This window comes from Somniosus microcephalus, chromosome 16 (genome assembly GCF_052327205.1).
Source record: "Somniosus microcephalus isolate GS21.2 chromosome 16, FLI_Smic_1.0, whole genome shotgun sequence".
Taxonomy (NCBI): Eukaryota; Metazoa; Chordata; class Chondrichthyes; order Squaliformes; family Somniosidae; genus Somniosus; species Somniosus microcephalus.
This window is the reverse complement of record NC_141002.1, coordinates 103,813,994-103,836,525: the sequence shown is the minus strand read 5'-3', so window position 1 is coordinate 103,836,525 and position 22,532 is coordinate 103,813,994. Positions and strand designations below refer to the sequence as shown.

Here is a 22,532-nt window from a genome sequence, read left to right as displayed (position 1 = left end):
TGCAGTTGACAAAGACTTTCCCATGAATGCAATGGAGATTGCAGAGGAGACTCAAAAAGGACTCAGTACTGAAGAGTGTATGAAAACACCTTGAATGGATGGACTGATCAGTAGGTGGATGCAGAATTGAAGCCATTCCATAACCATGGTACCGAATTGTCTTGCGAGCAAGGTTGTATCAAGTGGGGAAAACAGTGGTAGTACCTACTTTGAGACAAAATTCTGGCCGAACTTACTGAACATTCAGGGATCATCAGTATAAAAATCAAATCGCAAGAATCTTTGTTTATGGGCCTGGATTGGACAGTGATCTTGAATCACTTGTCAGCAAATGCAGCATGTGTCAAAATTGCAGAAACAAGCCACCCAAAACTCCACTACAACCCTGGTCATGGCCAAGTAAACCTTTTCAGAGTACATGTAGACATCTAAGAAAGCAAATTGTTTCCTGGTACTTGTAGATAGTCACAAAGTGAAACACATGGGTTCAACTACTACAACTGAACATACCATAGATGAGTGGTCAACCTTTGCGTGTCATGGCTTACCTGAAGAACTTGTCTGAATGGCCCTCAGTTCCATTCCATTCCATTCCATTCCATTCCATTCCAAGAACTCATGAAACAGAAACAATATCAAACACTCTTGTTCCAACATATCATCCAGCTTCAAACAGCAGCCAAAAAAAAAGGTCAGAATAGTAAAAGCTCTCAAAGCAAGTGTTGCAGAATTGTTTGGGACTTAGCATGAAGCAACTGTGGCAAATTTCTTGAAGTACAGAACTACTCCGCACACTACAACTGGACATACCCCAGCAGAACTTTCGAAGAGGAGATCGAGAACATGACAGGGTCTTCAACCAAATTTGGCTTCAAGAGTTGAACAGAAACAGTTGAGTCAGAAATGTTAGACAGCAATCAGAAAAAGCTCAAAATGAGAACATTCACCTCCAGTCCCCCTGGAAAGTGGAATTCACACAAGTGAGATATAGGAACCATAGTAGAAGTTGGTGGAACCAAGAGATAGTTGGTTCAAATTGGCAACATCCAAAGTGTTCATGTAGATCAAATGATCTCTACTAGAGATGATCCAAGATGTGATCTGGAACCCCTTGATCATGAACACATACATATTGACTCAAGTTCAGAGTTCAGTAACTGAAGTACCAGGTTCAGTCAGACAGAAACAGAATCATCTTGGGAGTTCAGAATCAAGACAAAACAGCCCGAAAATTGGTTCAACACCAAAACCTTCTGTAAAAGGAGATCAGGAAGGCTCTGTAAACTTATTAAACTGGATTTTTTAGTTCATTTTTTAAAAAGAGGAGTTTGTTATGTGGTACAAGCAATACCGGGAAAGGTGGGACCATAGTTTTGTTGTCATTGAAGGGAATCACATGGTTTATCACAGTTTACTATGAGCATGCTGAGTTTGCTCTGGCCTGGTAAAGCAAGCACATGGACTAGCAGCTGTCTGTCCTTCATTTGTTTTACCCACATATTACAAGCTTTAACTGTTTCATGCCAGACAGTGGCTTTGGTTCGCAACAAAATATTTCTAGGCTAGCACTGCAACCGTCTATCTACACAAACTAGATTAATAATCTTACAAACAATATTTGCTTTTCAGTCATACATGGTGCAACAAATCAGATATTGGTAATAACAGAAAATGCTGGAGATACTCAGGTCAGGCAGCATCTGTGGAGAGAGAAACAGAGTTAACATTTCAGGTCGATGACCCTTCGTCAGAACTGGAAATTGCTTAAAAATCTGTTCCATTTCCTGCAAGTGCAGGGGCAGGGAAATGGGGGAGGGGGATGAAAGAACAAAAAGGGAAGGTCTGATAGGATAGGAGGCAGGGGAGGTTAAGAGATATTCAAAGCAAAAAAGGAGATGGTAATGGGGCAGGTTAACAAAGGATGGCTCTAGATGAAGTGCAAATTGCACTGCCATGTGGGAGAAGAAAAAAGGCCAAAAGTGTGAATGAAAAATATAAATATGATAGGGGCCGAGGTTATGGTCTGAAATTGTTGAACTCGATGTTGAGTCCAGAAGGCTGTAAAGTGCCGAATCGAAAGATGAGGTGCTGTTCCTCGAGCTTATGTTGAGCTTCTGTGGAACAGTGTAAGAGGTCAAGGACAGTGAGGTCCAAGTGGGAATGGAGCAGTGAATTAAAATGACAGGCGACCGGAAGTTCAGGGTCACCCTTACGGACTGAATGGAGGTGTTCCACAAAGCAGTCACCCAATCTGCGTTTGATCTCCCCAATGTAGAGGAGGCCACATTGTGAGCAGCAAATACAGTATACTAGATTGCAAGTAAATCGTTGTTTCAGCTGGAAGGGGTGTTTGGGGCCCTGGGGAAAGTGGGGGGGGGGGGGGGGAAAAAGAGGGTATGAGGGCATGTGTCGAATCTCCTGCACTTGCACGGGAAGGTGCCAGGCAAAGGGGAAGGAAGGGGTGTTGGGGGCGATAGAGGAGTGGACCAGGGTGTCACGGAGGGAGCGGTCCCTACAGAATGCTGAAAGGGGAGGGGAAGATGTGTTTGGTGGTGGGGAAGATGTGTTTGGTGGTGGGATCACACTGGAGGTGGCAGAGGATGATCCATTGAATGTGGAGGCTGGTGGGGTGAAAGGTGAGGACAAGGGGAACCCTATTGTGGTTCTGGGAGGGAGGGGCAGGGGTGAGGGCAGAAGTGTAGGCTTTTGGTAAATTAGATCAGGAGCCAAGAATAGGGGCTGTGTAATTTTATCTGAGAACAGATACCATCAAGATTCCACTGAAGGCAAACCCAATTTTATAATTAAAAAAGGGTTAACTCAAACAGAGGTCACATCTGTCCTCAGTTGGATGTAAGAGATCCCACCGCACTATTTGAAGAGCAGGGGAGTTCTCCCTGGTGTTCTGGCCAATGTTTATCCCTCAACCAACATCTAAATACAGATTATCTGGACATTATCACATTGCTGTTTGCAGGAGCTTGCTGTGTGCAAATTGGCTGCCACAATTCCTACACTACAACAGAGACTACACTTCAGAAAGTACTTCATTGGCTGCAAGTGCTTTGGGACATCCTGTGACAGGCACTACAGAAATGCATATACTCTAAACTAGGAGTCCCAAGTTTAGTTTCCTCCTTCCCCAATGCCGACAGATTCTCCTGCAAGACTCATTATGCAGAGCGCAGACATGAACACAACTTGCAAATTAAGCCCTACTGCATGACAAATACTTGCACTTTCCAATCAATTGTCAGGCTGCAGAAGCAATGGCAACCGCCAGTATTCAAGTTACAGGATGAATTCAAACAATTCAGTAACTAGTATGTGTTGTGTATGTAACCGTTTACCTTTAAGGGAACTATAGAATGTAACCATTCGCCTTTAAGAGCACTACTTAGGGTGGCACTATTTATTGGCTCATGTATACTGTAATACCGATAGTGACCACACCAGTATATAAGGGTTGGAATACGTTAACTAGGGCAGAAATCGCCCAGACCTCTGAATAGTAAAGACCTGTTTTGTTTGTACTTCTAAAGTCTCTGAAGTTATTTACTGCACAACTCAGACTTTACAATGGCGACGAGGACGATCGTACCCTGCGGCAACAGTAGTTCCTAAGCAACTAAGGAGCGTCGAAGTGAGGCACCCGCCCTAGTCGTTCTGCTGGGTGAAAACTCGAGGCTGCAGCGATAGCAAAGAGGAAGATTTTGGCATTGAAAACTTCCATCTGCAACAGGCACTGACGGTCCCTTCTGCCAGTGAGGAGCGAGCCGATCGACAAGATAGGCAAGGCTGCCACGGACTGTGAGTAAGGGAACAGTAAAAGAAAATAAGGAAGGAGTAAAACCAGAGGATAAGGGCGGTACACTCGACCACGGTCGAGGGGGAAAGGAGCCAGACAAAGTCGGGTCCAGAGGCGCTGAGACCGGGAGCAGGCCGGGTGAGACAGAGCCGAGAAATCGGGAATTGGCCGAGAGCCAGTTCAGAGGCTGTAACTGTCCGCCGTCATCGGGGGTACCCGGAGCCGGTTGCCTGCCGCGGGAAGGAGAGCGCTGAAGCCGACGCGCGGGCTGGGGATCTGAAAGCCAGCGGAGCGCTGAAGCCGACGCGCGGGCTGGGGATCTGAAAGCCAGCGGAGAGCGCTGAAGCTGACGCGCGGGCTGGGGATCTGAAAACCAGCGGAGAGCGCTGAAGCCGACGCGCGGGCTGGGGGTCTGAAAGCCAGCGGAGAGCGCTGAAGCCGACGCACAGGCTGGGGACCGGTAGCCAGCGGCCGTCGCCCGCGGGGGAAAGTGTACCCCTCCCGCCAGGGGAAGAAGCGGGAAACCGCCATTGCCGTGGGCGGGGAGAACAGAAAAGCGCGGGGAAAACCGCCATTAAAGTGGGCGGGGAGAGCCGAGAAGCGCGGGAAAGCCGCCATTTTTCGCGGGGAAAACCGCCGAAGAAGAAGGAAGAAGCGGGAAACCGCCATCTTGGAAATTATTAAGAATTTCAGAAAAGTAATAAGATTTTTCAGAAAGGCTGGTGTGTTCTCAAGGAGAGAAGAAAATTAATAATAAGTAAAGTAATACTTGTGTTGTTCTCGAGAAGATGCCTAAACGAGGTAATATCACCAAATGCTATCGTTGTGGGAAGTCAACACACAACCAAAAGCAATGCTGGGGTAAAAACCAGGAATGCTGGAAATGTGGCAAGATCGGGCACATAGCTAAAGTGTGCCGGTCAGGAACGACGTGCAACAATAATGAGTCCTCACAAAAATGGGACAGAAAGGTACATGATGCAAATAGGAAGAGTCTGAAGGAACAGAAGTCGGACACACACGCCAAAGGCAGAGGACTGGACGGTCTAAGAATTCACAACGTGAGCAATGAAGCCGACCGTCAAACTATTTGGATAACGCTACCGATTGAAAAGGTCCCAGTAAAAATGGAAGTGGACACCGGATCGGCGTTGACGGTCATGAATAAGCATGACTATCAAAAGTTTTTCAAGCATATTCCACTAAGGGATGCGGATCTGATACTGAAGACATACACGGGGCAAAAAGTATTCCCCATCGGGAAGATAGAGGTCAAGGTGAAATACAAAGATAAAGTTCACCACCGGTTGGAGCTGTATGTGTTGTCTGAGGGAGGCCCACCACTTCTGGGACGGGAGTGGATCCGGAAAATAAAGATGGATTGGCATGCACTAAACACCATGACGGTGGAGCCCGAAAAAGAGGACGTCAAACCTGAACGGTTGGCCAGAATATTAGACGAAGCTAAAGAGGTATTCCAGCAAGGACTGGGAAAGCTACGAGGTATTAAAGCAAAGGTCAAGATTGCAGAACATGCAAGCCCAAAGTTTTGTAAGGCCAGGTCGGTACCGTATGCAATACGACCAGCAGTGGAGGCAGAACTAGAAGAACTTGAACGATCAGGGGTTCTGTCAAAAGTAGACCACAGTGAGTGGGCCACGGCCATTGTACCCGTCATGAAATCCTCACCAAGTAGTAAGCCAGGGGGACCGGGGAAGGTCCGTATCTGCGGGGATTTCAAGATCACAGTGAACCCGGTGCTTCAGTCGGTACAATACCCGCTGCCAAGGATTGAAGATATTTTCGCTTCGTTGGCTGGAGGAAAACACTTCACGAAGATAGACCTAGCTCAGGCATATTTACAGATGGAGGTTGAGGAAGAGTCACGCCAATACCTAACTATCAATACCCACAGAGGGTTGTACCGTTATAACAGACTGGTCTTTGGAGTGGCTTCGGCACCAGCAATTTGGCAGAGGGCCATGGAACAGGTGTTACAAGGAATTCCAAGCACGCAGTGCTATTTGGATGATATCCTAATCACGGGAATGGATGAAGAGGAACACCTCACGAATTTGAAACTGGTACTCACCAGGTTAAAGGAGTATGGCCTTAGGGTTAACCGCAATAAGTGTGAGTTTTTCCAAAAACGAATCTCATACTGCGGTCATATCATTGACCACGAGGGACTACATAAATCACCGGAGAAGATAGAAGCAGTCGTGCAGGCTCCCGCTCCAGGGAACGTGTCACAGTTACGATCATTCTTGGGGTTAATCAATTACTACCACAAGTTCCTACCAAATTTGTCCACGGTGCTGCATCCACTGAATGAGCTGTTGCGAAAGGAGACACCATGGAAGTGGAGTGAGGAGTGCAAAAAGGCTTTTCGCAGAAGCAAGGAGTTGATTACCTCTGAAGAAGTGTTGGCTCATTTCAACCCAGCATTACCCCTTCGGCTGGCATGTGATGCTTCACCGTACGGAATTGGAGCAGTACTTTCGCACAGGCTACCAAATGGCTCGGAAAGGCCAGTGGCTTTTGCGTCCCGATCTTTGACACCCGCGGAGCGAAATTACGCCCAGATAGACAGGGAGGGCCTCAGTCTTGTGTGGGGCGTGAAGAAATTCAACCATTACTTGCAATGTAAGAGGTTCACATTGCTGACAGACCACCAGCTGTTGGTGTCCATATTTAACCCGAACAAGGCCGTGTCCAACATGACAGCACAAAGGCTACAAAGATGGTCAGTCTTACTTGGGGCACACCAGTATGATATTGAATACAAACGGTCCAAGCAACATGGAAACGCTGATGGGCTATCACGCTTACCATTGCCAATGGTAGAAGAAGCGAGGACAGTAGACCCAGTAGAGTTGTTCCACTCATCAATAGTGGAGTGTTTGCCGATCACGAACTCAATGATCGAAAATGAGACAAGGAATGACCCGACTCTTTCACGAGTCTATGACTTAACGGTGAAGGGATGGCCAGCGCAGTGCGAACCAACACTGCAAGCATTCGCACAGAGGAAAGCACAACTGTCTGTGTGTCGAGGAACCCTGATGTGTGGGTCTAGAGTGGTGATTCCACCCAAACTCCAAAAGAAAATACTCAAGGAGCTGCACGAAGGACACCTGGGGGGCGTAAAGATGAAGAACCTAGCTAGGGCGTTTGTGTGGTGGCCAGGCATCGATGGGGACATAGAGGAGATAACGAAGAATTGCCTAGGATGTCAGAGGGTTCAGAACGCGCCACCACAGGCTCCTCTGCACCCATGGGAGTGGCCCTCATCTCCCTGGCAAAGAGTACACATCGACTTTGCGGGGCCTTTCATGGACTCGATGTTCTTAATAGCGGTAGATGCCCACTCCAAGTGGCCGGAAGTAATTAAGATGACCACCACCACCACGACGGAAAAAACCATTACGGTGCTAAGGACAATGTTTGCGCGGAATGGTCTGCCAGAACAGGTCTGTTCCGATAATGGGCCGCAATTTGTGTCTGAGGAATTTAAGAAATTTCTAAAAAGCAATGGGGTTAAACATTACACATCAGCCCCATACCATCCCGCCTCCAATGGACTGGCTGAAAGATTTGTCCAGACCTTCAAGAAGGCCATAAAGGCCATGAGTAATGAAGACATAAGTTTACAGCATAAGGTGGATAGCTTTTTGTTGGCCTATCGAAATGCAACACATGCGGTCACGAATCAAACTCCCGCAATGATGTTTTGCAATAGACGCCTAAGATGCCGGCTGGATTTGCTCAAACCAAACGTAAGAAGGGACGTAGAGAACCGGCAATTCCAGGGCATGAATGAAAGGGCCACCAGATCTTTCCAGATGGGGCAACAAGTTTTGGCCCGGGACTACCGTACGGAGAAATGGCAGCCTGGAACTATTAAAAAAAGGCTAGGACCGTTGATGTACACGGTGGACATTGGGGACAAGGTAATAAGGCGCCATGTTGACCAGATCATAGGGTCCGCCACAAATGAACAGCCGACTTCACCACCTTACCCGAGTAATGTTGAAACTGAAGTACCCAGAACACCTACTTCTGATCTAGTAATACTAGAATCAGATAAACCTGACACTGTTGTTCCAGCTGAATCGACTTTACCAGAGACACCTACTGGACCGCTGGGAATGACGACACCACTGCGGCGTTATCCGGACAGAATCCGGAAACCTCCACAGAGACTGAACCTGTAAACTGTCTCCACTAAGAGTATGTTGCAACTGTTCCTACGGAGACTGAATCTGTGATCTGTTTTGACATGAAGTTATATATGTTATTATGTTATGTTAAACATGAAGTTATATGACGTTGACTCCATCGAGTATATCTGCAAACTGTCTATATAAGTTGAAGATTGTATGTTTAACGGGATTCTGTAAGTAATAAGCTAGAAAGGGAGGAGTGTTGTGTATGTAACCGTTTACCTTTAAGGGAACTATAGAATGTAACCGTTCGCCTTTAAGAGCACTACTTAGGGTGGCACTATTTATTGGCTCATGTATACTGTAATACCGATAGTGACCACACCAGTATATAAGGGTTGGAATACGTTAACTAGGGCAGAAATCGCCCAGACCTCTGAATAGTAAAGACCTGTTTTGTTTGTACTTCTAAAGTCTCTGAAGTTATTTACTGCACAACTCAGACTTTACAGTATGAACATAACAGTCAGCCATTCAGCCCCTCGAACCCGTTCCGCCATTCAATTAGATCACGGCTGATCTGTACCTCAAACCCATTTACCCGCCTTTGCTCCGAATCCCTTACCCAACAAAAATCTATTGATCAGTCGTGAAAATTTCTAATGATCCCAGCCTCCACAGCCTTTGCAGGGTGGTGAAGAAGTACTTTCTGACTCACCCCCTGAACAGCCATGCTCTAATTTTAAGGTTACGCCCCCTGATTCTGGACTCTAAATACAAGTCTATATTTAAAGTCTCGCTCAGAGCCCACTTCACCACAAAACTTGGCACTCGTCAACATTGTGTGCATTTTGCCATCCTTTACCTTCAGCTTCTGGTCACTCAGCTGTACCTTGTATAGGACAGATTCAAGATCATTGGCAAGAGAACCAGAGATAACATGAGGGCAGAGAATTATGCAGAGAGTTATGATCTGTCTGAAAGGGCAGTGGAAACAGATTAAATAGTAACTACAGGGAAAGAGCAGGGGGGAGTGGGACTAATCGGAGAGCTCGTTCAAAGAGCCGGCACAAGCACGATGGGGTAAAATGATAAAATACAGAGCATTTGGCAGACATTGCAGAGTCTAAATGTTTGCATTAAGCTAGTCCACGCATGGAGCTATGAATAGACACAAACAATCTTCACTAGTCGGTCACATGTTTAGAAAAGGTGTGAAGTTAACATCCATTTACTGGACTCAAATTACTTGAATTTCCAAAATCTGACAAAAGTTAATCGACCTGAAACGTCAGCACTGTCTTCACAAATGCGATCTGACCTGCTGAGTATTTCCAGCATTTCCTGTTTTCCATTTGTTTTTTTTAATTTTTTTTTAATATAAAGTGTCAGGCTTGGCTCAGTGATCAACAGTCTCTCCTCAGGAGAGGAAGGCTGTCAGTTCAGGGCCTAGCCCAAAGGATTGAGCACACCACCTCAGCAGATACTTCAGAGGTGCTGTCTTTCGGATGAGACATCAGAAGCTCTGTCTACCCTTCCATGGCACTAGCCAATAGCAGGGTAGGTTTGCCACCCCCCCTCCCCAACCTAGTGTCCTGTCCAATATCCATCTCAAGCAACATAACTATCAGGTCATTTATGCTATTTGTGGGGCCTTACTGTGCACAAATGGGCTGCTACATTTCAATAGCAACTACACTTTCCAAAATACTTAGTTAGCTGTAAAGCACTTTGGGACAGCCTGGAGGATGTCAAAGGCACTATAGAAATGCAAGTTCTTTTCTTTACGAATCTAGTATTCTGTTTATATAGTTATACACAGAGGTTGGGGCTGCACTCTCCACTTGCCTGGAGGGCGATTGAATACTCTCCACTTGCCTGGATGAGTGCAGCCCCAACAATACTCGAGAAGCTCGACGCCATCCAGGACAAAGCAGCCCGTTTGATTGGCACCCCATCCACCACCTTAAACATTCACTCCCTCCACCACCGGCACACCGTGGCTGCAGTGTGTACCATCTACAAGATGCACTGCAGCAACTCGCCAAGGCTTCTTTGGCAGCACCTCCCAAACCCGTGACCTCTTCCACCTAGAAGGACAAGGGCAGCAGGCGCATGGGAACACCACCACCTCCAAGATCCCCTCCAAGTCACACACCATCCTGACTTGGAAATATATTGCCAATTCATCACCACTGGGTCAAAATCCTGGAAATCCCTCTAACAGCACCTTCACCACAGACTGCAGCGGTTCAAGGCGGCAGCTCACCACCACCTTCAAGGATAATTAGGGATGGGCAGTAAATGCTGGCATTGCCAGCAACACCCACATCCCAGGAACAAATAAAAGTGCTTAGTTGCTCAAACTGTCAGCTTGTCGAGTAGTTAAAACATGCAATGTAAAATCACCATTTTGCACACTGGTATTTTATCCATTACTGCAAAAGATCTTCTATTTATAATAAACCTGAGCAGTTTTGCCTGTACAAAGTGTTTTGAATATGCTCCAAATTAAATGATAGTGGTTAGCCTAGATGTTCAGCTGTTAATAGCACACTAACTCTGCAGAGTGAACATCCCAGGTTTCAGTCTGTAGATGATCTGGTCCATCAAGTCATTTACACAAGGCAAAAGCAGTCCAAACCACAACCTGCCCCAATATACTCAGGGGAAACGAGAGATGGAATAAAACTGCGTGCTAAAAATCTGAGCCAGTCCAGATTTACTCAATTAATTTTGTATTTGCTAATTATGATTCCTTCAGGAAATTAATCCAACTCCCAAGTCAGACACTATTACAAAGTGGAGTACCACAAAATAATTAAGAGTTTAAAAGGTATCCACATTACAATCACAATCCAGTGGATTGTCAGTGTAAAGATCCTACAACACCCAACATGGAGTTTTTAAAGAGGCGCCTGTTCCAATAATGTCCCAAAAAACACTACCGTGGACACACTATCACCCCTCAGTGTGCGCAGAACATCTCTGCATCTATTCAGCCAACTGCTCTATTGAAAAGGCACAAAGAAACCTTGTAGCTCATAGCTGGAGTAAATAACAATTGGCAGTGCATCCCTGGGCCCAAAAATCACACCTAGAAAAATGTGGTGTTTTATATACTGAATCTGCACATTTATCAAATCCAATTACAAGCCATCAATACGCTGGGTGCACTTGGGACCCCCTGATGGGAACAAGCACCATCGCAATTGCACTCCAAGGTCTCGTCCAGCTTTGCTATTTTGACTGAATATTCTAGGTGGTCAGCAAATAAAGCAGCTAGTTATTACCATACCAATTCTAGTGTTTATTCATATTGTTCAGGGGTGCAGTTCAGATGACTGTTTGGGTGGGGGGGGGGGGGGGGGGGGGAGCATTTGCATATGTTACCAGGCTGTGAAAATTTCCTTCTCCTGCCCAACAGAAGCTTCAATAAACTTGGGGAGTCGGTACTAACCTAGTTATCAGGTCTGGCACTTGGTCACTTAGCATTACTTGATGTCAACAAAGCCACAGAAAGAGAATTGACCCATTTATCCAACTAGGTAGCACTGCCCTTTAAAATGGACAGCCTCCCAGCTCCAAAATTACAAGATCAACTTTTGCCAACATAATTCTTAAAATCCAAATATCTAGTCTACATTTTAACAGCTAAATCATTATTGCTTTGAACGCAGGTTTGGGGGGGGGGGGGGGGGGGTGGGGGGCAGGCAAAGGGAAAAAGATTCTGGAACCTCAAAGAAGCACATATCTAGGCCAACACTCCCAGGGCAGTGCTGAGGGAGCGCCGCACTGTCGGAGGGGCAGTGCTGAGCGGCCGTCTTTTGGATGAGACGTTAAACCAAGGCCCCGTCTGCTCTCAGATAGATGTAAAAGATCCCGTGGCAATATTTCAAAAGAGCAGGGGAGTTCTCTCCGGCATCCTGGCCATATTTATCCCTCAACCAACAAAGATTCTGGCCATTATCACATTGCTGTTTGTGGGAGCTTGCTGTGCACAAATTGACTGCTGCGTTTCCTACATCATAACAGTGACAACACTTCATAAAAGTACTTCATTGGCTGTAAAGCACTTTGGGACATCTGGTGGTCATGAAAGGCACTAGAGAAATGCAAGTCTTTCTTTAAGTAGCCAGTCCTGAAGTAGTGCAGAATTTCACCCAAAAAGGAAGTGCTGAAAAAGGTCAGTATCAAAGCCGTTCACGCTCAAGTCAACAAACCCTCGTGAGGAGAGATAATTTTAAGCAGAGAAAAAAAATCAACTCATGATAAGTTTACACGTGATCAGATTTCATTGCATCTTAAATACATCTTAGTTTGATTTAGACGAGAGAACAATGCCCTCGTCTCAGGAGAGTGGAATGAAACTGCTGAGCAAGAGCCCCAAGTGTAGCCAAAAGGTCACAAGTCATGTCACACAGTATCATATGCACAGAAAACCTACACAATGAGCTGCATTATACACAGTCACATTGCTTTCACAGAGCGAATTTGTGTTACAAATTTAGCTTTGGTGTGAAGCAGTTTCAGACTTGCACGTTAAGTTCTAACTGGCTCTGAAAGCTGCTGCATCTTTGTAGTGTGAAGTCAGACTCTGCCTCCGGATTCAGGCTCTTTCATGGTGTAGTCGTGGCTTAGTGGATAGCACCCTCGCCCCAGTCAGAAGGTTGTGGGGTCAAGCCTCATGACAGACTTGAGCACAAAATCTAAACCGACTCCCAGTGCAGTGCTGAGGGAGCGCTGAACTTTTGAGGTGAGACATTAAACCGAGGCCCTCTCTAAATGCAGTCAGTTGTGCAGAGCAAGATCCCACAAACAGCATGATCAATGACCTACTTTTTTTTGGATGTTGGTTGAGGGAAGAATGTTGGCAAAGACAACTCTTGAAATAAAGTGCAAACACATCCCAAATTCAAGCTGGCTGCAAATAATTTAAAAATTAAGCCAATCTCAACATATACAATTGAAAAATATGAGCCTTAATTAAAAAGCTCAGAACTGAGGCCACTGCTTCAAGTGATTAATACTTGGGACTTGTTCAGAGGATTTGAGAATTTATTTATATATTAAAAAACCTCAAGTATGAAAAGTAGTTATAATGAGTGCAGTGGGACAGGATTATGTTGCATGGTCATAGTATTTACAGCACAAACAGGCCATTCGGCCAAACAGGTCCCACACGAGACCCACCCTCATATCACCACACCACCCCCAAAACAATCAACATAGCCTTCTATTCCTTTCTCCCGCGTGTTTATCCAGCTTCCCCTTAAATGCATCCATGTAGCGAGTTCCACATTCTCACCACTCTCTGGGTAAAGAAGTTTCTCCTGAATTCCCGATTGGATTTATTAGTGACTATCTTATATTGATGGCCCCTAGTTCTGGTCTCGCCCACAAGTGGAAACATCTTCTCTACGTCTACCCTATCGAAGACTTCCATAATTTGAAAGACCTCAATCAGGTTGCCCCTCAGTCCTTGAGAAAAGGGACCAAGCTTGTTCAGCTTTTCCATTCCTCAGTTCCGGCATCTTCCTTGTAAATCTTCTTTGCACCTTCTCCAGTGCATTATTAGGAGAAAAAAAAATACAAAAAAGGGAAAGTGAACTGTAATAGACTGAGATTTGTTTGTGAGGGGGTGGGGGAAGAATGTCTGGTAGCCCTCCTGTCCACCACACCTGCCCAAACCCACACAATCGACATTGTGACACTGCATTTGTAGCCAAAAATGTATATGAACCACAAGCATGTTGATACATGTTAATGACCTGGACTTGGGTATACAGGGCATAATTTCAAAGTTTGCAGATGACAAAACTCAAATGTAGTAAACAATGAGGAGGAATGTAACAGACTTCAGGAGAACTTAGACTGGTGAAATGGGTAGATGAAATTTAACTCAAGTGTGAAGTGATGCATTTTGGAAGGAAGAATGAAGAGCAGCAATATAAGCTAGAGGGCACGATTTTAAAGGGAGGGCTGCCATTGCCCTTTCAGGCAGTGCATTCGAGATAACTCACTGCATAAAAAAGGTTTCCTCATGTTGCCTTCAGCTGCTGAGTCCCTAAGCTCTGGAATTCCCTCCTTAAACCTCCACCTCTTTCCTCGTTTAAGACACTCCTTAAAACCTACCTCTGACCAAGCTTTGTCACCTGCCCTAATAGCCCCTTGTGGCTCAGCACCAAATTGTTTGAGAACACTGAAGCACCATGGGACATTTTACTACATTAAAGGCACCAAGTTGTTGGTTCCTTTGCCAATCACCTTAAATTTGTCCCCTCCGGTTACTGAAACACTGGAAACACTCATTATTTACACCATCAAAACCACACATGATTTTGAACACATCTTATTAAATCTCCTCTTAACCCTCTCTGCCCCAAGGAGAGCAAGTCATCAAAGAGTGCTGTGAGTTTGGGTAAGTGTGAGAGTTCTTTCATTGTTATTTCTCTTTAAATCATTCTTGATAAGATTACTTAAGCAGTTTAAGTAAAGGGGAAAAGTTAAATATTTGGGATTCTGTTGGTTTAAGAGTAAAACAAGGTTACACTGCAGTAGGAGTAAATTGGCACAGCAGGCAGTGGAAACCCATTTTCTAACCAATCAGCAGGGGTAACTCATTTGGCTGTAAACAAACAGTATAAAAAGACCAATCCTAGTGCAAGTCATCAAAGAGTGCTGAGAGTTTGGGTAAGTGGGGCATTAGGTGCTCTTTTCAAACTTTAACTCTGTGGGTTGTAGTTAATAAGGCCTTTCTGGTGCAGAGTGACTGTTGGTAAACCATTTAACTGGTGTAACTAGAGGGATTGATTTAATTTAAATCCAATTAATTAAAGGGGATACTAGCATCTAATATCAGGCAGAGGGTGTCCGTAACTATAATTAAAATGTTAATTAATTACATAGAATGGAGCAGGTGATGTGTTACTGTTGAGATGTGGGAGCCGGTGAAGATAGATGATGAAAGTAAATTAGCAAAAAATATAAAAACAGATAGTAAGAGTTTTTATAGTTATATAAAAAGAAAAAGGGTGGCTAAAGTAAATGTTGGTCCCTTAGAGGATGAGATGGGAAATATGGAGATGGCAAAAACACTGAATGAATATTTTATATCAGTCTTTACAGTAGAAGACACTAAGAATATCCCAACACTGGACAAACAGGGGGCTATGGGGGCGGGGGGGGGGGGGGGGGGTGGGTGGTGGGGAAAGGAGCAAAACACAATCAAAATCACTAAGGAAGTGGTACTCAGTAAAATAATGGGACTCAAGGCAGATAAATCACCTGGACCTGATGTCTTACATCCTAGGGTCTTGAGGGAAGTGGCAGTAGGGATTGTGGATGCATTGGTAATAATTTTCCAAAACTCCCTGGACTCGGCAAAGGTCCCGGCAGACTGGAAAACTGCTAATGTAACACCCTTATTTAAAAAGGGCAGTAGACAGAAGGCTGGAAACTATAGACCGGTTAACCTAACATGTGTGGTAGATAAAATTTTAGAGTCCATTATTAAAGGAGACAGTAACAGGACATTTGGATAATCATAATTTAATTAGGACAAAGTCAGCATGGTTTTATGAAGGGGAAGTCATGTTTGACAAATATGCTGGAGTTCTTTGAGGAAGTAATGTATAGGGTGGATAAAGGGCAAGCAGTGGACGTAGTGTATTTAGACTTCCAAAAAGGCATTTGACAAGGTGCCACACAAGATTATTGCTTAAGATAAAAAAAATCACAGGATTGGGGGTAATATTCTGGCATGGATAGAGGATTGGCTATCTAACAGAAGACAGTTGGGATAAATGGTTCATTCTCAGACTGGCAATCAGTAACTAGTGGTGTTCCGCAGGGGTCAGTGCTGGGTCCCCAACTCTTTACAATCTATATTAACGATTTGGAGGAGGGGGACCGAGTGTAGCATATCAAAGTTTGCAGATGATACTAAGATGGGAGGGAAAGTAGTGAGTGAGGACATCATAAAAAACCTGCAAGGGGACATAGACAGGCTAAGTAAGTGGGCAGAGATTTGGCAGATGGAATACAATACTGGAAAGTGTGAGGTTATGCACTTTGGCAGGAAAAATCGTAGAGGCAGGAAAAATCGTAGAGCAAGTTATTATCTTAATGGCAAGAAACTGGAAAGTACTGAAGTACAAAGGGATCTGGGGGTCCTGGTGCACAAAACTCAAAAAGGTTAGTATGCAGGTGCAGCAAGTGATTAAGGCAGCCAATGGAATGTTGGCTTTCATTGCTAAGGGGATAGAATATAAAAATAGGGAGGTATTGCTTCAGTTGTACAAGGTATTGTGAGACCGCACCTGGAACACTGCGTAGAGTTTTAGTGTCCATACTTACTCTCGAGTCAGTACAAAGAAGGTTCACTCGGTTAATCCCGGGGATGAGGGGGATGGACATATGAGGAGAGGTTGAGTAGATTGGGACTCTACTCATTGGAGTTCAGAAGAATGAGAGGCGATCTTATTGAAACATAAGCTTGTGAAGGGGTTGATCGGGTGGGTGCGGGGAGGATGTTCCCGATGATGGGTGAAACTAGAACTAGGGGGCATAGTCTTAGAATAAGGGGCTGCTCTTTCAAAACTGAGATGAGGAGGAACTACTTCACTCAGAGGGTGGTAGGTCCATGGAATATGCTGCCCCAAAAAGCTGTAGAAGCTACATTACATAAATTTAAAACAGAAATAGACAGTTTCCTAGAAGTAAAGGGAATAAAGGGTTATGGGGAGCGGGCAGGAATTTGGCCATGAGTCTAGGTTCGGATCGGACATGGCCCTGTGGGTAGCGGAGCGGGCCCAGGGGCCGTGTAGCCTGATCCTGCTCCTATTTCATGTGTCTAATTCTGTTAGATTCAGGAGATGGTTCTGTGATAGTAGATTGGCGGTTAGGATCAGATCAGCCATGATCTTATTGAATGGCGGAGCAGGCTCAAGGGGCCGATTGGCCTACTCCTGCTCCTATTTCTTATGTTCTTATAACCCCACCTTCTCCACACAAGGTGAAGTTACTCATCCCTGGTACCATTCCAGTAAATGGAGATAAACCAAACCATGATCTAAAAATAAAAAACCAACATGGGAACAACAGCACCCCAACCTCATACCAAGCATACTACTACCACCCAGAACAAAAAAGGTGAAAGGAAGGCTCATAGCATATGAATTGATGGCACACTAACTACCCTACATCTGGGCACAGGTTTCCCCTAGCTGGAGAGAGTCGAGAACCAGGGGTCAGTCTCAGGATAAGGGGTTGGCCCTTTAGGACTGAGATGGAGAAATTTCTTCACTCAGGTTGTGAATCACTCCTAGGTGGAGTCCATATTCCACACTTCCAGTCACATTACAGACTGACCAACATTTTCAGGGTAGGGTAGCAATGCGATTATGTTACGGGACTAGTAAGGCAGAGGCCTGGAATAATCCAAAGAACGTGAGTTCATATCCCACTGCAGCAGTTTGAGCATTTGAAGTCATTATTTTAAGTCTGGAAATAAAGCACCTTTAAGAAATTCTGCCATCCTTACCCAGTCAGGCCCACATGACTCCAGTCCCACACCAAGGTAGTCAATTTGCAACTGGGTCACATTGCTTTGGTTTAAGAAGGTCCACCAACACACTCAGGGCAACTAGGGATGGGCAATAAATGCCAGCAATGCCCACATCCCAAGAAGAAATATACCAGCCTCTCAATCAGCACGACAACAAGAAAATATTAAGCTGAGGGACAATACACAGGCCTGGAGGGGAGCGGCAGACCATACTATGGATTCAGCTCCTCCTCCCCAGCCCATCTAGAGAACCCACCATAAACCAGGCAGCTGCCCTTAATTATCCACCTTCCGAATCAGCCCCACACACACTGCACGAGTTACATTCTTAATACTACATTATCTCTCCCCCTTCTCATTTAGCAGTACAAGCAAATAAGGTTGCTGTTATCTGCACTTTGAGACTTAACCGATCACCCGAGTCAGAAGGCTGCGAGTTCAAACCCCACTCGAGGCTTGAATCCAGGCTAACAGAGGTGCCAGCTTTCAGATGAGATGTTAAACCGAGGCCGCGTCTGCTCTTAGGTGGCTACAAGAGATCCCATGGCACTATTACAAACAACAGGGGAGTTCTCCCCGGTGTCCTGGGACCAATATTTATCCCTCAACCAACATCACAAACAGATTATCTAGTCATTATCACATTGCTGTTTGTGGGAGCTTGCCGAGCACAAATTGGCTGCCACGTTTCCTACATTACAACAGTGACTACACTTCAAAGAAAGTACTTCATTGATTAAAGCGTTTTGGGACATCTGATCAGAAAAGTCACTATAAAAATGCAAGTCTTTTTCGAGTTACTATACTCGAATTAGAAAACACTCTCCAGGCCTTTTAATTCATTTTAAAACCAGATATTAAGCAATATAGATTAGAACAGAAAAAGATACAAAGTGCTTTTGTATCCAAGCTCCTTCACCAAGTCAAACAGTAACTAACCCATACAACATCTGCAGCAATACAGATGAAAAAAATAACCCTGTTGTTCACTGCAACTGCTCCTTACTGCAACAGCAGACGAAGCTCTCCAGCCAAATCCCACTTTCCAGCTCTTGGTCCGTAGCCCTGTAGGTTACGGCACTGCAAGTGCCTATCCGAGTACTTTTTAAATGTGACGAGGGTTTCTGCCTCTACCACCCTTTCAGGCAGTGAGTTCCAGACCCCCACCACCCTCTGGGTGGAGAAACAATTGTGGTAGTAATTGCACGCTGGGTTAAAAAAAAAGTTTCTCCTGAATTCCTCATTGGATTTTAGTCATAAATAAGATAGCAATAAGAGAACAAAGAATTAGGAGCAGGAATAGGCCACTTGGCCCCTCGAGCCTGGCTGATCTTGGGCTCAAAGCCACTTCCCAGCCCGCTCCCCATAACCCTTTACTCCCTTATCTTGCAAAAATCTGTCTTCTCCACCTTAAATGTATTTAATGACCCAGCCTCCACAGCTCTCTGGGGCAGAGAATGCCACAAATTTACAACCCCTCAGAAGAAATTCCTCCTCATCTCAGTTCTAAAAGGGCGACCCTTTATTCTGAGACTATGCACCCCCCCCCCACCCACCCACCCAAGTTCTAGACTTCCCCATGAAGGGAAACATCCTCTGTATCTACCCTGTTGAGCCCCCTCAGTATCTTGTATGTTTTGATAAGATCACCCCTCATTCTTCTAAATTCCAATGAGTATAGGCCCAGCCTGCTCAACCTTTCCTCAAGTCAACCCCCTCATCTCAGGAATTAACCTAGTGAATCGTCTCTGAACTGCCTCCAATGCAAGTATATCCTTCCTTAAATAAGGAGACTAAAACTGTACGCAGTACTCCAGGTGTGGTCTCACCAATACCCTGTACAGTTGTAGCAGGACTTCCCTGTTTTTATACTCCAACCTCCTTGCAATAAAGGCCAACATTCCATTTGCCTTTTTGATTACTCGCTGTACCTGCATGCTAACTTTTTGTGTTTCACACACAAGGACCCCCAGGTCCCTCTGAACTGTAGCATTTTGTAATCTCTCTCCATTTAAATAATAGTTTGCTTTTTTATTTTTCCTGCCAAAGTGGATAACCTCGCACTTTCCCACATTATACTCCATCTGCCAAATGTTTGCCCACTCACTTAGCCTGTCTATATCCCGTTGCAGATTCTTTGAGTCCTCTGCACAACTTGCTTTCCTACCAGTCTTTGTATCATCTGCAAACTTGGCTACATTACACTCGATCCCTTCATCCAAGTCATTAACGTAGATTGCAAATAGTTGGGGCCCTAGCACCAATCCCTGTGGCACCCCACTAGTTACCATTTGCCAACCAGAAAATGACCCATTTATCCCGACTCTCTGCTTTCTGTTAGTTAGCCAATTCTCTATCCATGCTAATATATTACCCCCAACTCCATGAGCGCTTATCTTATGCAGTAACCTTTTATGTGGCACCTTATCGAATGCCTTCTGGAAATCCAAATACACCACAGCCACTGGCTCACCCTTGTCCATCCTACTCATTACATCCTCAAAGAACTCCAGAAAATTTGTTAAACATGATTTCCCTTTCCTAAAACTATAACACTGACTGGCTGTAGTATGTTTTTCTAAATGCCCTGCTACCACTTCCTTAATGAAGTACTCCAGCATTTTCCCAACTACAGCGGTTAGGCTAACTGGTCCATAGTTTCCTGCTTTCCATCTCCCTCCTTTCTTAAATAGGGGAGCGAGACAAGGCTCGGGATTGTGAAGCTAGCCTCCTGTATCACTTTAAAAAAAAAGTGTAGCGTTCTAATGTTAAAAAGTAGCATTTTCAAATGTAGCTTCGCCCACAAACATTAGCAGCTGTAACAGGAGCAGAGAGCGTCGCGAACCCAGGGAATAAACCCCAGAGTCAGCCAGCCTGATGCACAGAAAGAACCCACCTGAAGCAGACTGGGGCAGAGCGAGCAGCAGGAGCAGGAGGGGGGCCCAGCCCGCACACCTCCCACCGGGCAAGGACGACATATCCCGGCGATTAACGGCTTCGCACAAGGGAAACTTGTTGCAGCTCCGGAGCCTCCTCGCACTGCTCTCCCCGGGCTGGGCTGGGCTAAGCTGAGCGCTGCCTCCCTGAGCCGGCAGCGGCTGAATATCCGGTGCCTGACCTTCTCCTGATTGCAGTTACTGCTTGTGGTGTGAACGTTTAACCAGCCCCGGCTGCATGAACCTTAACCAGCCCCAGCTGGCTCCAGGGCTCGAATAGCCTGACCAGTATTTATCAGTTGTGCCCCTGTAGACAGGGGGCACTTTCGTTGGATCTTTTTGACTCTTCATCATAGGCAATTGCCCAATTAAAAGTCAACCAAGGAAAACTGTAACTTAATAAAAAAAAGTTTATAAGAACCTTAACAAATCAAATTAACTGGTGTGATACAGGTTTTTTCTTGGTTTATTGAAATAGTGGTAGTTTGTACTGTAATTATTATTGATTCATTTGTAAAATTTATCATTGTATTTATATTGTCCATCAAGCTGTTCTCAAGGCTTTATTTTTTTCTTATTGTGGTCAATGAATGTAATGGATTTACTATGTAATTGATGAGTTGTATAAGTACTGTTGTACAATAAAAAAAAACAAATCAAATTAAAATTTTTGTCTCCAGTGGTGATGATGCACGCCAGTCCTTGCGGCGCCCATCGGTCGCGGAAGGCCTCAGACATGCCGGCGGACACCGCGTGCTCCATCTCCAGGGCCACCCGGGCGTGAACATAGCCGCGGGAGAGAGGCAGGGCAGTCGGGCCGAACGACCCCCTCGACCACCTGGACTTGTTAATGGATTGGATCTGTTTGATTGACACTCGAGTGTCCTCCTAAATGGTGCAGTCCAGCCCCAGCTAGACTAACCTTCACCCCTTTAAGAAGGGGGCGCTCACTACCTTTGAATTGATGATGGCACCAGACATCAATCAAAGTTATAAATCAATAAGAAGTAGACTAAGTTTAACCAACCTCTGCTAGACTAAGGTTAACCAGCAGCCTTAACTAGCCCCAGTTTAACCAGCTGCCTTCTATGCAGGAGTCCTCCCTTTATCTACTGGGGTCTTGGCCTGGGGGTGTTGCACGGAGCAGTCCCGTGCAATAAATGTTTAAGTCGGTTCACGGACTCCCAGGCCGTCTGCCTTTTCTGCGGCCTGGAGGAGTCCATGTTCCATGTTTATGCGGAGTGTGAGAGGTTGCAGCCCCTCTTCCACTATTTGAAGGGGCTGCTCCTCGATTTTTTGGCTGCACTTCAGTCCCACGCTCCTGATCTTTGGTCACCCAGTGCGGAGAGGAGAGGGCGGATCGGGGGACCTCCGCGTGGGACTGCTCCTTGGCCTGGCGAAAATAGCCATTAACAGGTCCAGGCAGCGGGTGGTCGAGGGGGTCGTTCGGCCCGACTGCCTGCCTCTCTTCCGCGGCCATGTTCGCGCCCGGGTGGCCCCGGAGATGGAGCAGGCGGTGTCCGCCGGCACGCCCGAGGCCTTCCGCGACCAGTGGGCACCGCAGGGACTGGAGTGCATCATCACCCCCGCCCCCCCGAAACCAAATTTTAATTTAATTTGTTAAGTTACAGTTTTTGTTGCTCGCGCCAAAAACAGCTTAACCAGCTGCCTGCCTCAACCATTGGCGCCCATCAATCCCCTCCTCTTTACTCTCAGTGCTGTGTCGTATTTATATATTTTGTTATGCTGCAGCTTTTGTTTATTTTATCTTCCCAACTTAATATTTAAAATGTAACCTGGCTATCATAGGAAATTACTACACAGAAAGAGGCCATTTTTTGTTTGTGTGAGTTTCATCGCTTTAACTGGAGCTGTCCACTTTAATCCCATTTCCCTGCCCTGTTAGCCGTGGCTCAGTGGGTAGCACTCTCTCCTCTTAAATCAGAAGGCTGTGGGCTCATAGTCCCACTCCAGAGACTGGAGCATAAAATCTAGGCTGACACTCCCAGCGCAGTACTGAGGGAGTGCTGCACTGTCGGCGGTGCCATTTTTCA

At 45.6% G+C, this 22,532-nt stretch overlaps 1 protein-coding gene across 1 annotated transcript in view; it reads right to left on the bottom strand.

Moving 5' to 3' along the window:
- The window catches only part of tm7sf3 (transmembrane 7 superfamily member 3), a 65,089-nt gene extending 44,323 nt beyond the window's left edge, over window positions 1–20,766 (bottom strand). Inside the window, 1 exon segment of the mRNA XM_086009641.1 lies at window positions 20,439–20,766. Within this exon segment, the coding sequence (XP_085865767.1) occupies window positions 20,439–20,520 (82 nt within the window). The 5' untranslated portion in view covers window positions 20,521–20,766.
- Between the last annotated feature and the right edge of the window lie 1,766 nt (window positions 20,767–22,532).